General features: G+C 41.4%; 1 protein-coding gene across 1 annotated transcript in view; it reads right to left on the bottom strand.

Moving 5' to 3' along the window:
• DNAJC17 (DnaJ heat shock protein family (Hsp40) member C17) overlaps positions 1-22,876 on the bottom strand; it is a 33,289-nt gene that overhangs the window by 8,312 nt on the left and 2,101 nt on the right. Inside the window, exons 2-8 of the mRNA XM_074235116.1 lie at positions 7,876-7,945; positions 6,260-6,318; positions 3,658-3,745; positions 2,155-2,240; positions 1,936-2,032; positions 1,286-1,329; positions 752-829 (exon numbers count right to left, since the gene is read on the bottom strand). Of these exons, the coding sequence (XP_074091217.1) occupies positions 752-829; positions 1,286-1,329; positions 1,936-2,032; positions 2,155-2,240; positions 3,658-3,745; positions 6,260-6,318; positions 7,876-7,945 (522 nt within the window). The remainder of the gene's footprint in view (positions 1-751; positions 830-1,285; positions 1,330-1,935; positions 2,033-2,154; positions 2,241-3,657; positions 3,746-6,259; positions 6,319-7,875; positions 7,946-22,876) is intronic.

Here is a 22,876-nt window from a genome sequence, read left to right on the forward strand (position 1 = left end):
GTGGGGGGAAAAAGGGAGCATGAGTTCCCCACTAGCTCATACCCCAGGTCATGCTGTTTCAATAGAAGAGACAAGTTAGAGTCACTGCCTGCTAGGGTAAAATTGAGATTCATCCCTCCAATGAGAAACTGGAGAGAAAGGGACAACGACTATGTTCTGGTGAAGGCCACTGGGCTGGAGTGACATTGGGAGATGCTCGACTACGGGGTGGCAATGACAAAGAACACATGATGTTGGGAAAGAACAGGAGGGAGATGAGGAAAGAATGACAAGGACAAGAAGGGCCACAGGACAATGGAGATGCAGGTTTGCTTTCAAGCACACGTAATAAAAAGTTGCCTTGGGATGAAAAGACTGAATTGTAATTCAGGCAAGTCAGCAAAATGTATCCTGATAGTTCATTTTGACATCAACAAACTTCCTCCAGTCAGCACTACCTCAGCAGGCAAAGACAATAACATCCTCTCTCCCACGGCATTTGACCAGTTCCCTTCTCTTCAGAAAAGAAAGCAAGGACGGAGGATGGGCAGAGAGAGAGAGAGAGAGAGAGAGAGAGAAGGACAAGTGCACACAGAGACCAATGAGGCAGAGGGGTCACAGAAACAGGAAATGTAGGGATGACAGGGGGAGGGGTCTCCAAAGAGTGCCAAGACCACCAGAGACCACAGGGGAGGAGATGCTGGGAGGTCAAGCTTGGACCAGACAGCAGTTGTGGATTGAGGGGAAGAGGAATAGAGCCCAAGGGACAGACCTTCTGTAGAATCTTCAAGAGGACATCCTTGGAGTAACCGCCTTTGGTCTCGTCCTCTTTTTTACACTTCCATTTTAGCTGCAAGGAGAGTGAATGTCAGACACTAAAGTCCCCACCGGATGTAGTGCCGCACTAGACATCCTGGGGTCTGCCACACTTTAGTAAATACTACCACTGCTTTCAGTAACCTGCAATCGAGCAGGGGTGTGGCCTACACTACAAAGGGGGGAAATGCCAAGAAAGGTCTATCCAGAAGCAGGGGATTTTCCAGGCCAGAGAAAAACCCTTCTGGACAGCTCTCTGCCCACCTGTCCCTATCCCCCTGGGCTGAGAGCAGTGTTTCAAGGGCAGAACTAAGAGAAGTGGCACAAAACTTCAGGGAGAAGGCAACTGTTATAATGTCAACAGGAGATCCCACTCTCTGAAATGCTCCAACTTCCCCAAGCCAGAGCTCCCTTAAGCTGTGGGTACATTTTCTCATACTAGCAAGTACCTGACAAGTGATGATGCCCGGGGGTTCCAGCAGGGTCTCACCTTCAGTTTAGGTGTTCCTTTGCCTTCAGGATTTTCTGTCTTTCCTAGCAGAGAGGCAAAGGAGAGAGGGGAGAGAGTCAGGGGAGAAGGAGTTCTTTCTGCAGAGGATAAAACCTTAATTAAGCTAATCTTGGGGCTGACTTAGGCCAGCAACTATTCTACAAGAGGGTCCTGAAGCAAATCCATCCTCCCAGAGATACTAGCCACTGCAAGGGGAAAAACAAGGAGAACAGGAGGACCTGTTTTTCAATTTGTTGGCAGTCACCCAACAGAGGTCTCTGTTTCAGGCAGCAGGGGACTGTGTACAAAAAAAACCACACAATTCCTCTATAGCAGAGGGAAAGCTCCCTAGGAACCCAAGAGCCCTAGAGTGCATTGATATCCCCTCCCCGAGTGTTTGGCTGTCGGCACAAAGCCACTTCTGTTCAGGGCTGGGATGGCAGAGACGGGGAAAAATCAGAGGCAGAGAACTGGTGATGGATGGGGTTTTGTTGTGTGGAAAGGTCAAAAGCCACCATGTTCACAGTCTCATTCTCTCTCCTATCTCTTCCTCCCCAAATTTATCCCAGATGTTTCAATTCTCTGATGGTGTAATCCAACAAAGCAGGTAGACTAGGGCCCTTCCTGAAGATCTGGAACACTTTTTTCACCTCTTAATCTCTGTTCCCGATCTTGGCGTATCTGCTCCTGGATCAGCCTCTGTTGTTCTTCCAGCTGCCGGGAGCCCTCTTCTCGTAGGCGTGCAATCTGCCAAGCAGGACAGAAATGAGAGGTCACATTACAATTGCAAAGCAAACATGACAATGCAAATCAGATTAGAGTTGACCCACACTCTGAACTTTGGCAATAGGCAGTCCTAGGAAGCTTACCTCTTGTTCTAAAGTCCTAGTACTTCGACTGTCCTCTTCCACCTCACTCCCTTGGGCCTGGGCTTGCCTCTCCCGGGCTTCAAGATCTGGGGAGAGATAGGCCAACCTTACAATGCAGCCTAGGCTTATGTGTTATTGACCCATTCTGTGGGTCCCGGCTAGCCTGATATGGGGCCTCTCTCTCCCACTCCAAAAACCCCAAAGAAAGACTCAGATCAAAAGGGATATCTATTTAGACTATGTTTTCCCCCAAAATGGGGACTGATTTTATTTCCAATCCAATTCTGGACAACAAACTTTTACTAAGCCCTTTTGGGGAATCCTGTTTTGATTTTCTAGATTCAAGAGTACTGAAATAATGTTAGACAAAAAAAGTCTAAAAAACTCACATCAAACAGGCTGGTTCCATAGCATCGGGGACAAAGGGTACACATGGGGGTGTGTGTTAATACAATAACAGCTCAGCCAAGATGGCAAAGGTTGGCAGTGGGGGGGACCCTTGGTCTTTGCCCTTGTGCTTTGGTGCAAGAGACTAACTTGGGAACCTGACCCTGATTCTATTTTCTCCTCTCCCCTGGGCTCACTCTCATTTCCTTCCTAGAATTCAATTTATATTATCTGAGTACCCATGGGGAGCCTGGTCCTACACTGCTATACAGTATTGAAAGATTTTTTGAATATGACATTAACCTTGTCCCCACAATCTTCCTACTGCCGTAAAAGTAGGGTTACCAGCTTTATACCTCTCAGACCTGATGATTACTCCTACCCTTCCTACACCATAATCATCTAGCACCTACTATTTGACTTAAGAGACTGAGAATGCAGGGAATTTACTTTCTAAAACCTGCTAATCCCAAATAACAGAGAAAATCCCAAAGTCAGGAATCATAACTCCCAAACTGCTGATTCTCAAGATAAGAATGAAAATGATGAAGGTGATACAACATGAGGGTTCCAAACCAGTGTCTCCCTACTTCATAAAATGGGCAGAAAGGAAGGTTAAAGGATGTCTATCTACTAGGGCTTGTTCAGGGTGAAACAACCCACTAGAAACTTTTTTTTTAGGTTTTTTTTTTTTTTTTTTGCAGTAGCTTGCCCAAGGCCACACAGCTAGGTAATTATTAAGTGTCTGAGCCCAGATTTGAACCCAGGTACTCCTGACTCCAAGGCCGGTGCTTTATCCACTACGCCACCTAGCCACCCCACACTGGAAACTTTCTGGGAATAGCTAAATGCAAAGAAGGAAGAGATACAGGTTTCTAGGATAAATTCAGGACAAGCCCCTGCTTGGACATTTAGCTAAGTGACTTTGAGTCAATGACCACTTGCCAGGCAGTTTGAGAAGGGATTTTTGGCTCAAGTATGGGCTAAACTAGATGACCTCAAGTAAGAAACAATCTGCATTGTTGAAACTGGAGCTCCTCATGAACAGTGATTCCAGGGAAACAAAACCCTGAGCTGGACATTGCTCCCTTCTGCCCCCCCACCCCCACCCCGTACCAAGCTTCACTTTCTTTCTTCTCTCATCAAGTTTCTGAGTCCTTTCAGCTGCCTGCTTCTTGGCTTTCCTGACCTTGTCATATGCTGCCTGGCAAGAACAAAAGAGAACAGAGTGGAATATCAGTCAGAGAAAAAGAACTCAGACTCACTTTTTTTTTTAAATTTATTTTTATTAAAGATATTATTTGAGTTTTACAATTCCCCCCCCCCCCAATCTTACCTCCCTCCCCCTACCTCACCCCCACGGAAAGCACTGTCAGTCTTTACTTTGTTTCCATGTTGTACCTTGATCCAAATTGGGTGTGATGAGAGAGAAATCATATCCTTAGAGAAGAGACAAGAATTCTAAGAGGTAACAAGATCAGACAATAAGATATCTGTTTTTTCCTAAATTAAAGGAAATAGTCCTTGAACTTTGTTCAAACTCCATGGCTGTTTATCTGGATACAGATGGCACTCTCCTTTGTAGACAGCCCAAAATTGTCCCTGATTGTTGCACTGATGGAATGATCAAGTCCTTCAAGGCTGATCATCACCCCATGTTGCTGTTAGGATATACAATGTTCTTCTGGTTCTGCTCATCTCACTCAGCATCAGTTCATGCAAATCTCTCCAGGCTTCCCTGAAATCCCATCCTTCCTGGTTTCTTTTTTGTTTTTTAGGTTTTTATAAGGCAAATGGGGTTAAGTGGCTTGCCCAAGGCCACACAGCTAGGTAAGTGTCTGAGACCGGATTTGAGCCCAGGTACTCCTGATTCCATGGCCGGTGCTTTATCCACTGTGCCACCTAGCCGCCCCTAAGTTTGTTGTTGATATAACTGGGTATACTAACAGTTTTCCTAATATTGAACCAACCCTGCATTCCTGGAATAAATCCTACTTGATCATAATGTATTATCATAGTGATAACTTGTAATTGTTTTGCTAAGATTTTATTTAAGATTTTTGAGTCTATATTCATCAGGGAGATAGGTCTATAATTTTCTTTCTCTGTTTTAACTCTTCCTGGTTTAGGTATCAGCACCATATTGGTTTCATAGAAAGAGTTAGGCAGAGTTCCGTCTTCACCTATTTTTCCAAAGAGTTTATATTGAATTGGAATCAATTGTTCCTCAAGTACTTGATAGAATTCACTTGTGAATCCATCTGGCCCTGGAGATTTTTTCTTAGGGAGTTCAATGATGGCTTGTTGAATTTCTTTTTCTGAGATAGTGCTTAGGTATTTAATCTCCTCTTCATTTAACTTGGGCAACTTATATTTTTGTAAATGTTCATCCATTTCACTTAGATTATCAAATTTATTGGCATAGAATTGGACAAAACAATTTTGAATTATTACTTTAATTTCCTCCTCATTGGTGGTGAGTTCACTTTTTTTCATTTGACAATAGAAATTTGGTTTTCTTCTCTCTTCATTTTAATCAAATTGACCAGAGGCTTATCAATTTTATTGGTTTTTTCATAAAACCAACTTTTGGTTTTATTTATTAATTCAATAGTTTTTTTGCTTTCAATTTTATTAATTTCTCCTTTAATTTTTAGAATTTCTAATTTGGTATTTAATTGGGGATTTCAGATTTGTTCTTTCTCTAATTTTTTTAATTGCATGTTTAGTTCATTGATTTCCTCTTTCTCCAATTTATTCATGTAAGCATTTAAAGCTATACTATATCCCCTGAGAGTTGCTTTGAATGAATCCCATAGGTTTTAGTATGTTTCATTATTATCATTATCTAGGATAAAATGGTTAATTCTTTCTATAATTTGTTTTTTGGTCCACTCGTTTTTTAAAATGAGGTTATTCAGTTTCCAATTTGTTCTGGGTCTATATCTCCTTGGCCCAGTATTGCATATGACTTTTATTGCATTGTGATCTGAAAAAGATGTATTCACTATTTCTGCCTTTCTGCAGTTGATCATTAGGTTTTTATGTCCTAGTACGTGGTCAATTTTTGTATAAGTTCCATGTACTGCAGAGAAAAAGGTATATTCCTTTCTATCCCTGTTCAGTTTCCTCCATAAGAATACCATATCTAATTTTTCTAACAATCTATTTACCTCCTTAACTTCTTTCTTGTTTATTTTATGATTCTATTTATCTAGATCCGAGAGCAGGAGGTTGAGGTCTCCCACTAGTAGAGTTTTGCTGTCTATGTCTTCCTATAGTTTTTTCAGCTTCTCCTCTAAGAATTTGGATGCTGTCCCACTGGGTGCATATATATTCAGTATTGAAATAACTTTATTGTCTATGATACCTTTTAGGAGAATAAAGTTTCCTTTCTTATCTCTCAGACTCACTTTTAAGATGGCCATGATGATCTCCAAAATTTCACTGAGGATTCTTCCAGGTCAAAGATTTTTGTAACTCCCCTGTCCCATTTCTCCCCCCACTCCACCCCCCAATACAACATGGCTGAAATACCTTAATTCCCTCAGCCTTGGATACCCCAAGTGCAAGGTGCTTGGGTCTCAAGCAAGTAGAGAGGAGACTATACATATGGGGATAAGACTATGGGTGACAGCATGTCAGGGAGGGTATATGAGAAGAGAAGTAAAGAAGAAAGTGAACCTAACTGAGAATAACTTTTAAAAAATATCCTTACTCGGGCTGCAACATCTGTCAGCACCTCCAAGGCCTGAGAAAGCTGGTGGAAGAGCTCAGCTGGAGAGAGGAATAAAAAAAGAGAGAGAAACTGAAGTTAGATTAGGTAATGATATCCTCCATCACACCACAGGTATACCAGCATCATAAGCAGTGGAAGGGCCCGCCCAGTCTGAACACCTACTTTTCCATCCTTAAACACCTTCACAATCCTTTGCCTACCATCCTTTTAAGCTATCATCCCTCTCAATCTTTCCCAACCAAAGACCTCATAAACGCCCTTTACCCCCTCCACCTCTATTTCCTCCTCTCTTCTTCCTCACTCTTCAAGCCTTTGTAATCTAGCTCCTTGACTCAGCTGAAAATGCCAATGATCTCTTAACTACCAAATCTGCGGATCTTTGTTCTGGTTTGCTCCTTCTCAATCCCTCTGCTGCATCTGACCAAGCTGACAACCCTGCCTCTCTCCCTGGAGAGTCTCACTGCTCTGAATTTGACAAGACACCCTGCTTGTTCTCCTCCTTGCTGGACCACTCCAGGGTCTTCTCCATTGCTCCATGGTTGTATAAAATCTCCTCTGAGCTTTAGGCCCACATTTCTAATTAGATGTCATACTGACATCTTAATGTGTCCAAAACTCACATTATTACCCCTCCTCAAAATACACCCAACATCCCTTTCCTTCTCCCTGTTGAAAGCACCATCCTCCTTCCAGTCTCCCAGTTTCCTAATTTCAATATTATCAATAAATGGAAATGTATTCAATACTTCTCACTCTCCTTCACCACATATACATCCAACTAGTTGTCAAACATTACCCTTCTACCAGCACACCTTTCAAATTCCAACCCATCTCTTTACTCACACAGCTACTACTTTAGTTCAAGTTCTCATATCTCTGGCCTGGTCTAAGGCAACAGTCTCCCAAGCTGTCTCTCAATTTTCTCACCACTCTATCCTATATGCTTTGACCAAGTAATTTCCCTTAAAACATAGACCTTGTCATTTTTCTTATTTAACCAAGTTCAAGTTTTGCTGTCTCTAAGAATAAACCTAACTTCTTCTGTGATAGGTTAGGTTTCTACCAAATCTGGCCTTACTACCCTTCCCCAACTCTTCAATCCAGTTGAACTGGCTTCCACTCTTTTCATCCTATACAACTCTTCATCTCCCAACTCCACCTTTGGAATGGCCTTCCTCCTTCCCTCTATCAGAGTTCTTTGCTTCCTTTAAGAGGAAGCCTGACTACTTACTATCAGCCATGAAGCCTCTCCCAATTCCCCCAAACACCAGTGCCCTCCCTTCCCTCCCAAGTAATCTTGTAGTTAGCTCTATATTTTTATGTCATTAGTAGCTCCCTTCTACTTGTCTCCCCAGTGCCTAACCCCATGCCTGGACACTTACAAAGTAAATACTAGCCAACTGACTGATTCCTTGACCAGAGATTGAAGAAAAAAATGGGAGGATAACCAAAAGTTCCTAACCTAGAAAAGACATCTATAGTACTAGAGAAATGCTACACCCAGCAGCCCACACAATATGCAGTATTCTTGCTCTATGCTCCCCTATTTCCAAGTGGCAAGGCTGAAGACATTTGTTCTCCCTTTTCCTTCTCACCTGCTTGGGGATTATCTGGATTTTTGTCTGGATGGCAGGTGAGGGCCTTTTGTCGATATGCCTTCTTTACCTGAAAGAGCCAAAAGACAGTTATTCGTTCGCAGAGTTACCTTACACTCCAGGGCATCCTGATCAATTTATGGTTCTGTGAAGGTTTGTGGAAGCAAACTTGAGGAATCTCCCTCCACCCACAAAAGAAGGTTCTGGTTTCTGTACAAAGAGCTGATATCAACTCATTGGCACCACAAAAACCTAAACTCAGAAAGGCAAACCCTACAGAGAAAACTTGGTTCAGGCTTCAGCCACTACAAACCAGAAGAGTCTCCCTAGAGTCACAAAAATCAAAACATACAAGAGTCCCATGGCTTAATATTTCCCTAATAAATAAGCTTCTCTTTTACATGCTAACTTCATAGGTACTTTATCCCAGGAAAGCATAAAATGTTAGCAGTGGGCCCTCACATCCTTGACCTCAATCCCTCTTCTATTCATTCCATCACCTCTTGGGAAAGTGTAATCTTGGGCCCTTAGAAGACCTCAATGAGGAGGGAAGACTTTCTAGGTGGTTGGCTAGGTAGAGTGGCCTTCCAGAGAGATGAATTACCAGTGCACCAATGCATTTTATATGACTCAGTCCAAGTAGGGGTATATGGACAGGCCCAAGAAAGAAATGGCTGTGAAATACATTTAACTTGACTGCACATGTATAACCCACATCAGGTGGCTTGCTGTCTTGGGGAAAGGGGAAGGAGAAAAATGTACAACTCAAAAGCTTACAAAAAATGAATGTTGAAAGCTATCTAAATTTGAAAATGACAAAGAAATTAATTATTATTCAAAAAAAATAAATGTGACAAGGGTCAGCTCTCCTCTGCAGGTTTTGGTGTATAGAATTCTATATACAACTCATTTGTTAAAAAGGAAGTCAAAAGGGCATTGAAGGGAGAGCTTGGGGTTTTGGTGCCATCTGCTGGGCTATAGGGAGTAGCACTCTACTTGGTCACATCTGATGGGAATTTAAGCCAAGAACATTTATTTATCTTTGTGTCCCTCCAGGAACAAGAACACTTGTTTAAGTAACAAGTCTTAGAGAGCCATTCTGGAGGAAGGTGAACACACAAGTAAATATGTGCTTAGAAAGGGTTCCTGTGACCCAGAGAATGAAAGAACAAATAATAACAAAAATCTAATCCCTTAACCCAATACTATATTAACAAGGATGACCAACTGGGTCCTTAAGATATTAGAAAATGCACCTCCTTTGCAGATGGAAGTTGAGGACTATGGGTGCGCAATACTGGCCATACTATAGACTTGCTTAATTTATCAGTTAGTTTTTCAAAATTTTTTTCCTCTTCTTTTTTATTCTCTATGACAGAAGACAGCTCTGAGTAGAAGAGAGGAAAAGGATACAGTTGGAAATTAATGATATAAAATAAAAGATAGCAATAAATATTTTTTAAAAGAAGGGAGTCCACAGACTCTCAGGGTTCCTGTTTCAATTCAAAGTAGTTGCTTCATTAGCTATCTTTCCTGCCAGTTAGATCTTGAGAAATTAGCCCTCAAAGAACTGAGGGAATTCTGATACTTATTGCCACATAATGGACTGATTGGTCCCACCCTCTAGAAGGGAAAGATTTCTGAGAGATAATTTAGGACTAAGCCTCAGTTCCTTTAGCAAGCCTCTAGTTCACACTGACTCACTTTTGTCCCCAATCTACACTTCAATATACCTTTTCCCTGTCCCCTTCTTTCCCTCCTCTCATATAGAACCTTCCTCCTTTCTCCCTCCCTCTGAAAAAAAGACCCTAACTCAACCCCCATTAATCTTTCTGCAAATTTCACACCAGGAAACCTTTTCCTAGGGAGCAGAAACACAGTACTACATTAATGGAGTAAAGAATAATTTCCTAGCTGTCTATGCTTTGCCCTTGGGTAGATTAGATACAAAATCTCATTAGTGTAGGTACTTCCTCCAATTTTGGAGTACTCACATCCAGTCAGCCAAACCTTCTCATCCTCCATGATTTTTTTTTTTGGCAAGGCAAATGGGGTTGAGTGGTTTGCCCAAGGTCACACAGCTAGGTAATTACTAAGTGTCTGAGACCGGATTTGAACCCAGGTACTCCTGCCTCTCAGGGCCGGTGCTTTATCCACTATGCCACCTAGCCTCCCATCCTCCATGATTCTTGCCCATGACCCATAAATCCTCCAGAGGGTCTTCTCAGCATCCTGGAAACCTTCCTGGAGGTCTCGAATAGCTCAAGGATGCAATGCCCACAGAGGCTGCCCATTATTTGTAATCCTTCACTCTTAAATGTTAATGTAATGGAATACTAATTGGAATACTGGGGGGGAAGGCCCCCATGTCTGATGCTTGAGACATTTACTAGCTTAAAGGAAAGCAGCTAATGAACTCATTGATTGTATGACATTCCTCCATCTTGAGTGTAATATTTCCTCTTAAGAATTAATATTCCTAGTGAAGTCCTCTCAGGGTTAAAAATCATTAAAACGCAGACTATTACTCTTAGGCTATTCTTAGAAGAAAGGGAGAGAAAATATTGGAATACTACCAGAGAAGAGACCTTGCATTCTTAGTTAGCCAACTATTTGATGATAGACGAGAGAACAGTAGACTACCTTCTCTTGTTTTGTGATAAGTACTAAACTAATCAGAGTAGTTTCTTAAAAGACCTTGCATACTCAGACATTAATTCATTTAGATAGACAACAAAAGGTCATTAGAAATCTTCTTCTGATATCCTCACCATCTGGATGGTGAGGTAATATTCTATGAAAACATTTTATTCTTCTCTTTGTTACCAGGCAGATTTTTCGCATAAAGATTGTAACTCTGAAAATCTTAACCAATCAGGTTGGAAAATAGGGGGATCATGCCAGGTCACATAATCTTGCTTGACTGTCACCTGGGGCAGTTCCTTGATCTTCACAACCTTTGTGAGACTTGGAGTGTGCTCTCATCTCTAGAAAAGCCAAAATAAACTTTCTTTTTTGCTCAGAGGAGTCTCTATATTTTTAAAGTGGATTTTTATCCTACACAATCTGAAAGGCAGTGGGGTGTGGTAAGAGGGGAAAAAAAAACACATTACATTTGGAGTCAGAAGAGTTCAGAGCCCGACCTGACCATTTACCAGTTGTATTATTGCAAGTTTCTCCATCTGTAAAATATTTGTACAGCCTATGTCACTAGGTCCCTATATTATATAAATATGAATCACTTTTTTCTTGGCCCAGTTGAGCATTCACTTGGGGGATTAATCTGTACCACTGACATTTTTCTAAAGCCTATGTCTAAAAGCCAGGCCCAGATATTTGAGAATGAAGGACAAACAACAGTAACAACTGAGAAAGAGGCCTCCTAACAACCCACTGCAAGTCAGTCAAACAGTCAACAGAAAAGCAAAACCAGTCTTGACCCTCTAGGAACTTGTGTTCTAAAGGGGGGGGCGGGGATAATCTGTAAGTAACTACAAATTAAGAGGATGCCTCCAAGTAGATGTGAGGTCATTGTGGCGGGGGCGGCAGCAGTGACATGGCAGGGACCACAGCCAGGCCTCCGAGCAGCTCTGGCACTGGCACTAACCTGGGAGCCTTCTGTTCCCTCAGAATTCAAAAGGGAGCTTTTTTCTCAGAAATCAGACAAGATGAATATTGAGGAGGCAAACAGTGACACTCCCCCTACCCCAGGGGGATTTGATATCTGATCAGAAGCTTTCAAGTCAACAAAAGGTCGGTCAAGTCATAGCTCTGGACTGACCTGGCCCCAAGGGATCCCTATCCAACAGTGCAGACAGGGTTGGTTTCAATTTTGCTCCAGAATTGGCTCCAAAAGTCAAGAACAAAATGAAAACCTCCCCTGCCGCCCAAACCCCCATCAAAAAATCCAGTGACTTATGAGGGTGGGCATATGGGGTTGCTTGCGGCTCTACGCAAGTTAGTTCCATAATAAGCCACTGCCCCTGCCCTGGCTGAGGGCCAGGCAGTGGTCCTGGCCTCCCAAGGTCGGTTCATGCTTCCAGCCAGGTGGCCTGGGGTTTGATGCTTTGTGTGGCAAACTGGATGCCCGGCTTCAGCCAGCCCTCCCACAGTGACGGCTGCTCTCAATTAGTATTTCTCATCGGGTAAACATAACTCTCCACAATGGCCTTCATTAAGCACAGGCCCTTTGAGAGGCTTCCGGAGTCTGGTACAGTTTATAATCAAGGCTCCTACTCCGATTAGCATTTCAATAGCCTGCTCTGCTAGAAACATTCTTGACAATCTTTCCTATTAGTTATGATTTAAGGACCTTTTGGAGCACACCAAATGAGAAAGGAACCTAAAAATGTGGAACCACAAGAATGTCCAAGGCTAAGAACTTGAAAATTGGCAGGAAAGTCGGCGGTCATTTACTCCACTAAATGCCAGCATTTGACCTTAGTGGCTATCCAAAGGAGAGAGAAGCCGCCACAGTAAAACGCCAAAGGCTATGAATTTTTCTTAACATAAGAAGGATTCCTCCCTATCCTCAGGTTTTCTTTAGAGAGGACCCTGAAAATCTCAGGACTTTTTTTTCTCCTTTGCCACTTGTAGCTCTAGGAAGCTTTTCCAACAACAGTTCTGAGACATAAGCCCCAACTCTTCTTTTTAAATTTAGGAATTCAATTATTTTCAAAGAAATCCTAAAAATTCTTACCTCACAGAAGAGACTGCCTGACAAAGGTCTTATAGCAGGTTCCTTAGACAATATCACATCTCCACTCTCACAATCTATCTGGAATTCCCACCCTCCCCTTCCTCACTTTAGCTTCTTAAAATCTCTGGTTTCCTTCAAAGCCCAGCTAAAGCACCAATTTAGTATAAAGCCTTCCCTTCCCTGTTAGCACCTCTTCCCTCCCAAAAAGAAATGATGTATTTATTTTTTATATATTTCTATCCGTAAATAATAATAATATCTAACATTTATTCAGTACTTTAAGATGTATAAAGTATTTTACATGCTATCTTATATCCCCAAGACACATGGATTCAAACTGGAGTCTTCCTACCTCCAGGTCCAATATCTACTCACTAGCCAATAACCTTAGAGGTATTCCCCAATGTCTGACACAGAAAGGGAGCTTAATAAACCAAAATACCCCATGCACACACATTCATTTTTTAAATATGCATTTGTTTGTTTCGTCTTGTTTTTATTAAAGATTTTATTTTGAGTTTTACAACTTTCCCCCTAATCTTACTTCCCTCCCCCCGACAGAAGGCAATTTGTTTCCATGTTGTACATCAATCCAAACTGAGTGTGATGAGAGAGAAATCATGTCCTTAAGGAAGAAACATAAAGTATAAGAGATAGCAAGATCAGACAATAAGATATCAGGGTTCTTTTCTTTTCTAAATTAAGGCAATGGGGAGGCTAGGTGTCGCAGTGGATAGAGCACTGGCCCTGGAGTCAGGAATACCTGAGTTCAAATCCCACCTCAGACACTTAATAATTACCTAGCTGTGTGGCCTTGGGCAAGCCACTTAACCCCATTTGCCTTGCAAAACTCTAAAGAAATAAAAAAATAAAAAATAAATAAATTAAAGGGAATAGTCCTTGAACTTTGTTCAAACTCCACAGTTCTTTCTCTGGATACAGATGGTATTCTTCATTGCAGACAGCCCCAAATTGTCCCTGTTACACTGATGGAATGAGTGAGTCCATCAAGGTTGATTATTGCTCCCATGTTGCTGTTAGGGTATACAGTGTTTTTCTGGTTCTGCTCATCTCACTCAGCATCAGTTCATGCAAATCCCTCCAGGCTTCCCTGAATTCCCATCCCTCCTGGTTTCTAATAGAACAGTAGAGTTCCATGACATACATATACCACAGTTTACTAAGCCATTCCCCAACTGAAGGACATTTACTGGATTTCCAATTCTTTGCCAGCACAAACAGGGCTACTATGAACATTTTTGTACAAGCGGTGTTTTTACCCCTTTTCATCATCTCTTCAGGGTACAGACCCAGTAGTGGTATTGCTGGATCAAAGGGTATGCACATTTTTGTTGCCCTTTGGGCATAATTCCAGATTGTTCTCCAGAAAGGTTGGATGAGTTCACAGCTCCACCAAAAATGTATTAGTGTCCCAGATTTCCCACATCCCTTCCAACATTGATCGTTATCTTTTCTGGTCATATTGGCCAGTCTGAGAGGTGTGAAGTAGGTATCTCAGAAATATTTTAATTTGCATTTCTCTAATAAGTAATGATTTAGAGCAATTTTTCATATGACTATGGATTGCTTTGATCTCCTCATCTGTAAGTTGCCTTTGCATATCCTTTGACTATTCAATTGGGGAATGGCTTTTTTTTTAATATGACTCAGTTCTCCACATATTAGAAATGAGTCCTTTGTCAGAAACATTAGTTGTAAAGATTGTTTCCTAGTTTACTACATTTCTTTTGATCTTGGTTACAGTGGTTTTTAATATAAATTTGTTGAGCACACTTTATTGAAATGCTCTGAGCACTTTTTGTGAGCGGTCCTTGGAGAGGCAGGCTGGAGGCAGAGTGGAGAAAGAGATGAACCTGGAGTCCTAGAGCTGAGCTCAAATTGGGCCTCAGCTCCTTCTTACTGGCTGTGTGATCCAGCCAGAGTCACTTCACCTATTTGTCTCAGGTTCCTCATCTAGAAAATGGGGGTAATGATAAAACCTACCTCTCAGGGTTGTTGTGAGGTCCAAATGAGATAACCTGTATAAAGTGCTCTGCCAGCATAAGAGCACTAAATGCAATTATTATTATTTTGAGAAAGAAATGCCAAGCATTTCTTTCTAACCTGGTGAGGTAGGAATAACATACCTGAGGAAACTGAAGGTCAGAGGTTAGGGGACTTGCTGGCAAGTGTCGGGGTGGGGGAGGGGGAGTAGGGTCCAATGCTCTCCACTCTCCTTTACCGCTGAGAGAGAGGGGTCGGAGGGGTCTACTAAGGACTCTGCTAGAGTGACATGGAGTAAATTACCTGAATTCCCCGGTCTCAGTTTCCCCATCTGTGTTCTGAGGGCATTCAACTGGATGATCTCAAAGGTCTCCACCTCTAAATCCAGAGATGGATGTCCTATGAACCTCAGGGGTACTGAGTTCACTACATGGCTCCAGCCTCCTTGGGAGGTTCAGGTGGCCCAACGAGACCCACAACTGTGGGCTATGGAGTCTCAGCTCCTGAGGGTTTGACGGATGTCATCTTGGGCTTGGTCCCAGGCCCACAGCAATGTCTTTGATACTTCACTTGCTCAGTTTCACCTCCTACAGCTAACTCACCCTCAAAAGCAAAGTGCTAAGGGCTTCCAAAATATATATATATAAAACAGCCATCACTAAATTCTGGCTCCTCCAAGGAAAGGCATTCTAAAAATATAAGACATTATTGTTTATGGACAGGCTTGCTGGTTTCCCTTGCAATAAAAGTGGTGACAGTAAGTAAGCAGTCAAAATAACTAGTTTCAGTTGTAAAACACCAGACAGATTGGGAGCAGATAAGGAAAATATGCTCAGGGCCTGCTCTTATTTTATGACAGGTAATAGATGAACCATGCCTTGATGAATCAGCACCAAGGGGGAAAAAAATTAGCAGACCAGGGTCAAGAAATTAGTAATCATGACCCTCTGTGACTTTCCAGGTTGATTTTTTTCCCCTTAAGACTGACAGGGGGGTGGCGGCTAGGTGGCATAGTGGATAAAGCACCAGGAGTACCTGGGTTCAAATCTGGTCTCAGACACAATATTAAATTACCTAGCTGTGTGGCCTTGGGCAAGCCACTTAATCTCATTTGCCTTGCAAAAACCTAAAAAACAAACAAAAACAACAACAACAAAAAAAACAACTGACAGGGAATAAGCCACAAAGATTCAGAAGCCAGGGCTTGGCAAAATTGATGACAGTGAAACCCCCAGATGTCTTTGTATTGATCAAGAATGTTGGCTGTTAGTAAAGCCAGCTCAACAGTAAGACAGGCCTCTGCTCTCCAGTTGAAACATAATCCACACTCAACAAATACTAGTATATCTAATTATCAACAGAATCCTTGAAAGCCAGACCCTACCATGGGCCAAGCACCATGTGAGACAAGGGGGAATAAAAATACAGAGAAAAAAATGATCCTTTCACACCATAAGCTTATATTCTCATAGGGGAAACAAATAACTATCTAGAGGCTAAAATTAATATCTAGAAAGACTGCCACAGGATGAGGCTATAATTAATAACCACAATAATTATTTAGTGTCTCTTCTGAGCTATCTTCCCAGGGAACAGTGAAAATCCTTAAAGTTCAAGGGGGAAGACTTATGGATTTATGGTTCTGGTTTAGATCCAAGTTTGGATACAGGTTATCAAAGAAGAATTATTTGGCTCCTGGATTCTGGATTGGCTTTCTGATTTCACCAGTGTCTAACTTGCAGTGGAGACACTCCTTCCACCAATGCAGTCCCATGCTGCTCCTCAACCTCTATGTCAAAATTAAGAGATTTGCCAACATTACACACTCAGTATGTGTCAAAGGCAGATCTCAAACTCAAGTCTTCACTCTATCCATTGTACCATGATGCTTCTCATCAGGTGCGAATAAGAGTTTAGAAAAGTAGCTTCTTATTTCACATTTATATTCACATACACACACAAACACGTATGAAACTAAAGTATTTCTTCCTCCCCCCATTTGAGCTCAAATGAGTTAGATAATATTTGTTAGAAAAAGAGGCGGAGCCTGGCACAAAATACAAATGCTTATTCCCTTTCCTTCCTTTTCTTCAGAGGGGAAAGTGGAGGAGGGAAAGTTCACAAGTGGGGAATATTAAATATATCAGATTTTATGGAGGGCAGTCAGGTGGCCCAGGAGATAGAGCCCCATCCCTAGAGGCAGAAGGACCTGAGTTCAAATTTGACCTCATTACACGTCTAAGCTGTGTGACGTTGGGCGCGCGTCACTTGACCCTGATTGCCTTTTATCCAGGGCCATCTCCAGTTATCCTGATTCATAGCTGACCACTGGACCCAGATGGCTCTGGTGGAGAAAGTGAGGCAAGTGACTTAGCACAGGAACCCCTTGCTCAAATCCAGTTCATGTTCATGGCATGGCATCACCCCCCCTCATGCCTTGGTCTTCTTCAAGAACAAAGGACAAACATGTCAGACTTTAAAATTCTTTGTGATAGCTCTCTGGGAGGGAATATCAGAGATGAAGAAACCAAAGCTAAATATCTTATAAAAATTAAAATGAAGTGTGATTCACACCTATTTTGAAAGCAAAACAAGTATAAAAAAAGCAGAATATCTTTGGGGACACAGGGGCATACATCAAAAATTATACTTCTATTTGGTAAGAGACAACAGGATATTATAGAAAGATCACTGAACTAGAGCAGATGATACGAGACCCTATTAAGTACACACTGTGCTCAGAGGATATATTTATGTTTCAAGGGGCTCAGCAGCCACAATTAATTATAATTCACATTATTACATGGCTTGCTATATTAAACAGTTACGAAATAAAGCACTTGCTATGTAGGGTCTAATAAGCAATGTCATTAGCAACCAGGAAGATCAAGGAAGGCTTCATGGAAGAGGAGGCATTTGAGTTGAGGAAGGATGGGCAGGAATTCAAAAACTGAAGAGAGACATAGGCCATGCAGGAGAGGGCAGCATGAGCATGTTTCCAGAATAGGGAATAGTCCAGTTTGGTGAAAGGTAGAGTACTTGGAAGAGAAAAGCAGCTGATTGGTCCATTGAGGAAGACCTCGAATCTATGGCAGAAGAATCTGGACTTTACGAAATAAGTAACAGGGAACTGCTGCAGTTTTCTGAACAAGAAGAGTTACATGAATAATTATGCCTTACTTTTTTCATCTGTGAAAGGAGGGGGATTGGACTGTATAGATTCTGAGGTCAACAATCAATCAACAAGCTTATTAACTTGTCTACTAAAGTTTTGGGACTAGGGAGACAAAAGAAGAATTAGTCCTTGCCTTTAAGAGGCTTACACTCTATTGATCCCTTTCAATTCTAAATCTATGATCTCTTTGAATTAAAAGCTTAATCTGACAGCAGCATGAAAAATGGATTAGAAGACAGAGAATTCCTATAAGGTTTTCTGCTTATGTTTGAGAAATCAAAAGATCTGAGTTTCAGTCCATGTTCTAGCCACAGTAATGCACAAGGTTCTTTGAATCTTAGTTTTCTTATCTTTAAAATCAGATAATAGTCCCTCCTTTGAAAAGTTATGAAACACTATACAAATATAAAGTATTATTACAGTACTTCCTTCAAGAAGAAACTTCCTAGGACTCATTGCTAAAATATACAGAGAACTAAGTCAATTTAAAAAAAAAAAGCCATTCCCCAATTGACAAATGGTCAAAAGATATGCAAAGGCAATTTACAATCTCCAGATGAGGAAATCAAAGCAACCCATAGTCATCTGAAAAATTACTCTAAATCATTACTCATTAGAGAAATACAAATTAAAGCTTCTCTGAAGTACCACCTCACCCACACCTCTCAGATTAACCAATATGACCAGAAAGGATAATGATCGTTGTTGGAAGGGTTCTGGGAAATCTGGGACACCATTACATTGTTGGTGGAGCTGTGAACTCATCCAGCCTTTCTGGAGAGAAATTTGGAACTACACCCAAAGGGCAACAAAAATGTGCATACCCTTTGATCCAGCAATACCACCACTGGGTCTATACTCTGAAGACATGATGAAAAAGGGTAAAAACATCACTTGTACAAAAATATTCATAGCAGCCCTATTTGTGGTGGCAAAAAATTGGAAATCAAGTAAACGTCCTTCAATTGGGGAATGGCTTAGTAAACTGTGGTATATGTATGTCATGGAACACTACTGTTCTATTAGAAACCTGGAGGAATGGGAATTCAGGGAAGCCTGGAAGGATTTACATGAACTGATGAACTGATGCTGAATGAGATGAGCAGAACCAGAAAAACACTGTACACCTTAACAGCAACATGGGGGCAATGATCAACCTTGATGGACTTGTTCATTCCATCAGTGCAACAATTGGGAACAATTTGGGACTATCTGCAATGGAGAATACCATCTGTATCCAGAGAAACAACTGTAGAATTTGAACAAAGACCAAGGACTATTACCTTTAATTTAGAAAAAAAAAACCCTGATATCTTATTGTCAGATCTTGCTATCTCTTATACTTTATGTTTCTTCCTTAAGGATATGATTTCTCTCTCATCACACTCAATTTGGATCAATGTATACCATGGAAACGATGTAAAGACTGACAGATTGCCTTCTGTGGGGGGTGGGGGGAGGGAAGTGAGATTAGGAGAAAAATTGTAAAACAAAATAAATAAAATCTTAAAAAAAAAAAAAAGAAGACGGGACGGCTAGGTGGCACAGTGGATAGAGCACTGGCCCTGGAGTCAGAAGTACCTGAGTTCAAATCCAGTCTCAAACACTAAATAATTACCTAGCTGTATGGCCTTTGGCAAGTCACTTAACCCTGCTGCCATGCAAAAACTAAAAAAAGCAAAAAGCAAAAAAAAAAACCCAACTTCCTGGGACGCCAGCACTAGGTTAAACTCTAGGTTATAAAATGAAAAACCCCCAGAGTTATTCTAATCTCTACATTTCAAAAGCATAGCCCACTTTGGGGGTGGGGAGGGAGTGCAAATAGGACTGGAAGTGGGGACTATTGACCTAAGTCTGAGAAACCTATGGATAAGTACAAAGAACATTTTAAAAGGGCAAGCTATGTCACTTTCAAGAGTCAACAGGTGCTGGCTGAAATGAGTAGAACATTGTACACATTAACAACAGTACTGTGAGATGATCAACTCTGATGGATGCAGTTCCTCTCAGCATTTCAAGGATCAAAGACAACCCTGAGAGACCAGCTATAGATAATGCCATCCACATGGGGGGGGGGGGGGCGGAACTATGAAATCTGAATGCAGAGCCAAACATACTAAACTTCTATTATGTTATTATGGTTTTTTTTTCTTTCCCCTTAGGTCTAATTCCTCTTTCACAACATGACCAATTCGTAAATATGTTAAACACAAATGTATGTGTACAACTTTAATCAGGCTGTTTACCACTATGGGAAAGGGAGGAGAGGTAGAAAAATGTGGAATTTATAAATTTGCAAATGGATAAATATTAAAAAACTACCACTGCAAGCAATTAGAAAAATAAATTAAAATTTCTATTAAAAAAATTAACAGGGGGGCGGCTAGGTGGTGCAGTGGATAGAGCACTGGCCCTGGAGTCAGGAGGACCTGAGTTCAAATGCGACCTCAGACACTTAATAATTACCTAGCTGTGTGGTCTTGGGCAAGCCACTTAACCCCACTGCCTTGCAAAAACTAAAAAAAAAAAATAAAATAAAATAAAATAAATTAACAAGGGGCAGCTAGGTGGCCCAGCAGATAGAGCACGGGCCCTGGAATCAGGAGGACCTGAGTTCAAATCTAGCTTCAGACACTTAATAATTATGTAGCTGTGTGACCTTGGGCAAGTCACTTAACCCCCACTGCCTTAAAATAAAGAAAAATTAACACATACTAAGAAGGCTTAAAAAAAGAGAGTAAATCCGGACAAATGAGGTAAAATTATAATTTTAAAAAAATGTGAAAACTCGAGAAAGAGCAGGGAAAGATGCTGCCAAAAAGGTTGAGGGCTTCTGGCAAAATCTTTGGCTCCCAGGACTGACTCAGGAACATTTCCACCCCAAACCTTAACCCAATGAGCCCTGAGCCACCCTTTACCCCAATTGTTAATTCTGAAAAACACACCTTTAAAAAAAAACCTCAATAATCTTAAGGATTATGTTTGAAAGCAAGAAGCAAAAATGACCTTAACTCAGGATGGGCCAAACCTTTCTGGGATCTGGTATTTTGTCTAGTTCTGGGACAATCAGGTCAATAACAATAAACTTTGAACCTCCAGGTTCCCCCCCACCACATCTTATCACTCTCTTGGGGCTTCCAAGTCCCACTAGCCAGATTCAAGACAATCATGTGATGATATTTGGAAAGCTCTCTGCATATTGGCAAACACACACACACACACACACACACACACACACACACACAGTAAGTACAATATAAAGGCTAGTTTCCTTCTAAATGCTTTTGAGAGGATTAAGATTCCATCACATTTAAAGTTTGTAAAGCAATTTACCAACAAATTAAGGAATGAAAAAAGCATGTATTAAACACAGAAAGTGTGACCCTGGGCAAGTCATTTCACCTTGTTTGCCTCAGTTTACTCAACTGTAAAATGAGCTGGAGAAGGAAATGGCAAACCACTCCAGTGTCTTTAACAATAAGACTATAGATGGGGTCATGACATGATTAAAAGGACTGAACAACAAGCACACACACACAAAATGGGACAGCCTTGGCTCTCAAAGAATTTATATTCTCATCAGGAGAGGTAGTATACAAAACAAAGTTGAACTGCAGTGTGAACCATAAGGCCCACAAGTTCTGGGGGTATTGCAGCTGGGCAGAGGAGAAAGTCCATCATGGGTTTTAGGTTTCATCTATATTTCAGATGATCACATCAAGGATCCAGAGGGTGGAGAGGCAAAGAAGATGGTATATAAGGTTTATGAGGCCATAGCTAAGAAGATGGCAAGGCTCTGTTATTCTCCATCTCACCAGAATAAACAGTTGATGATTCCTGTTTCATCCACACTAATGACATGAACAATCAGACAGCCTGGATGGGTGATCCAGGGAGGGGAGAGGGTGAAGGGAATAGCAAAGAAAAGGGGGTCCCAATGGTGCTTAGGAGGTCTGCCCTCTGCCCAGACATTCCAGATGGATTGTGAACAATTACAATCCCAGTTCAGTAATGAGGAAATTGAGACTCAGGGAGGTGAGTGTAGTTAATTTGCCAGTGGAATCAGAAATAGGATTTGAACTCAATTTTCTCCTGACTCTAGGTCCATTGTTCCTTCTTCTACACACCTCCTGTGCTTCTTCTCCACTCTCATGATGATGATCTACTAAGTTATCATATTCTTCATCATCATCATCATCATCATCATCACTACCATTTTATAGTGTCTATTATGTACACTAAACACTTTGGAGATAAATGCTATTATTATCTCTATTTACAGATGAGGAAACAAAGGTTAAATGATACATCCAAGGTCACACAACCAGTAAAGGGTCTGAGGACAGATTCGAAGTCAAGCCTCCCAGACTCCAAGGCAGAATTTCATCCATATTGGGATTTCAAGATTAGGCATATATATCAACCAAAAAGCATTTTTTTAAGTGCCTACTATGTGGCTGTACTGTGTTAGTCATCAGGGGTACAAAATCAGGAATCAAGTAATCCTTGACCTTTAAAGAACTTATATTCTCTTTCAGGGAACGCCGTACAATATATGAGAAAATTAAAAGTATGTCCAAAATAACAGGGGGTGGGGGTCTAATAGCTGGCCTCCTAGCAGATATGGCCCTTAAGTTGTTGTCTGGATGAACTTGGAGATGTTAAAGTGGCAAATGTGAAGGGGTCTATTCCAGACACAGAGGTCAGGAAAGCATGCACATGAGAGACAGAACATCTTGGAGAAGGAACAACTGCAAGTAAACCAATCTGAACAGAAGCCAAACTGTACGAAGGAAAGTCATGTGTTTAAAAGAGCTTAGTTGGAGTTTGTATATTTATCCTAGAGACAATAAATAGGAAACTGCTGGATCTTTATTAAAAAGAGGAGTGACAAGCTCAGACCTGGGCTTTAGGAAGATCACTTCAGAAGCTATAGGGAAGAAGGCTTGGGAAAAGGGGCAAGCCTGAAGCCTGGAGATCGATCAGTTTGGGGGTGAGTAAAGAGACCAGATGATAAGGGTCTAAACTGCAGGGTGAGATGGGGGAGTAGGCAGCCCTAAGAGTGGAGGGGAGGAAAGTTAGAGAAGCTGTGGAGGTAGAGTCATCAAGACTTTTTTATGAGT

The sequence above is a fragment of the Macrotis lagotis genome, chromosome 4 (assembly GCF_037893015.1).
Source record: "Macrotis lagotis isolate mMagLag1 chromosome 4, bilby.v1.9.chrom.fasta, whole genome shotgun sequence".
NCBI lineage: Eukaryota > Metazoa > Chordata > Mammalia > Peramelemorphia > Peramelidae > Macrotis > Macrotis lagotis.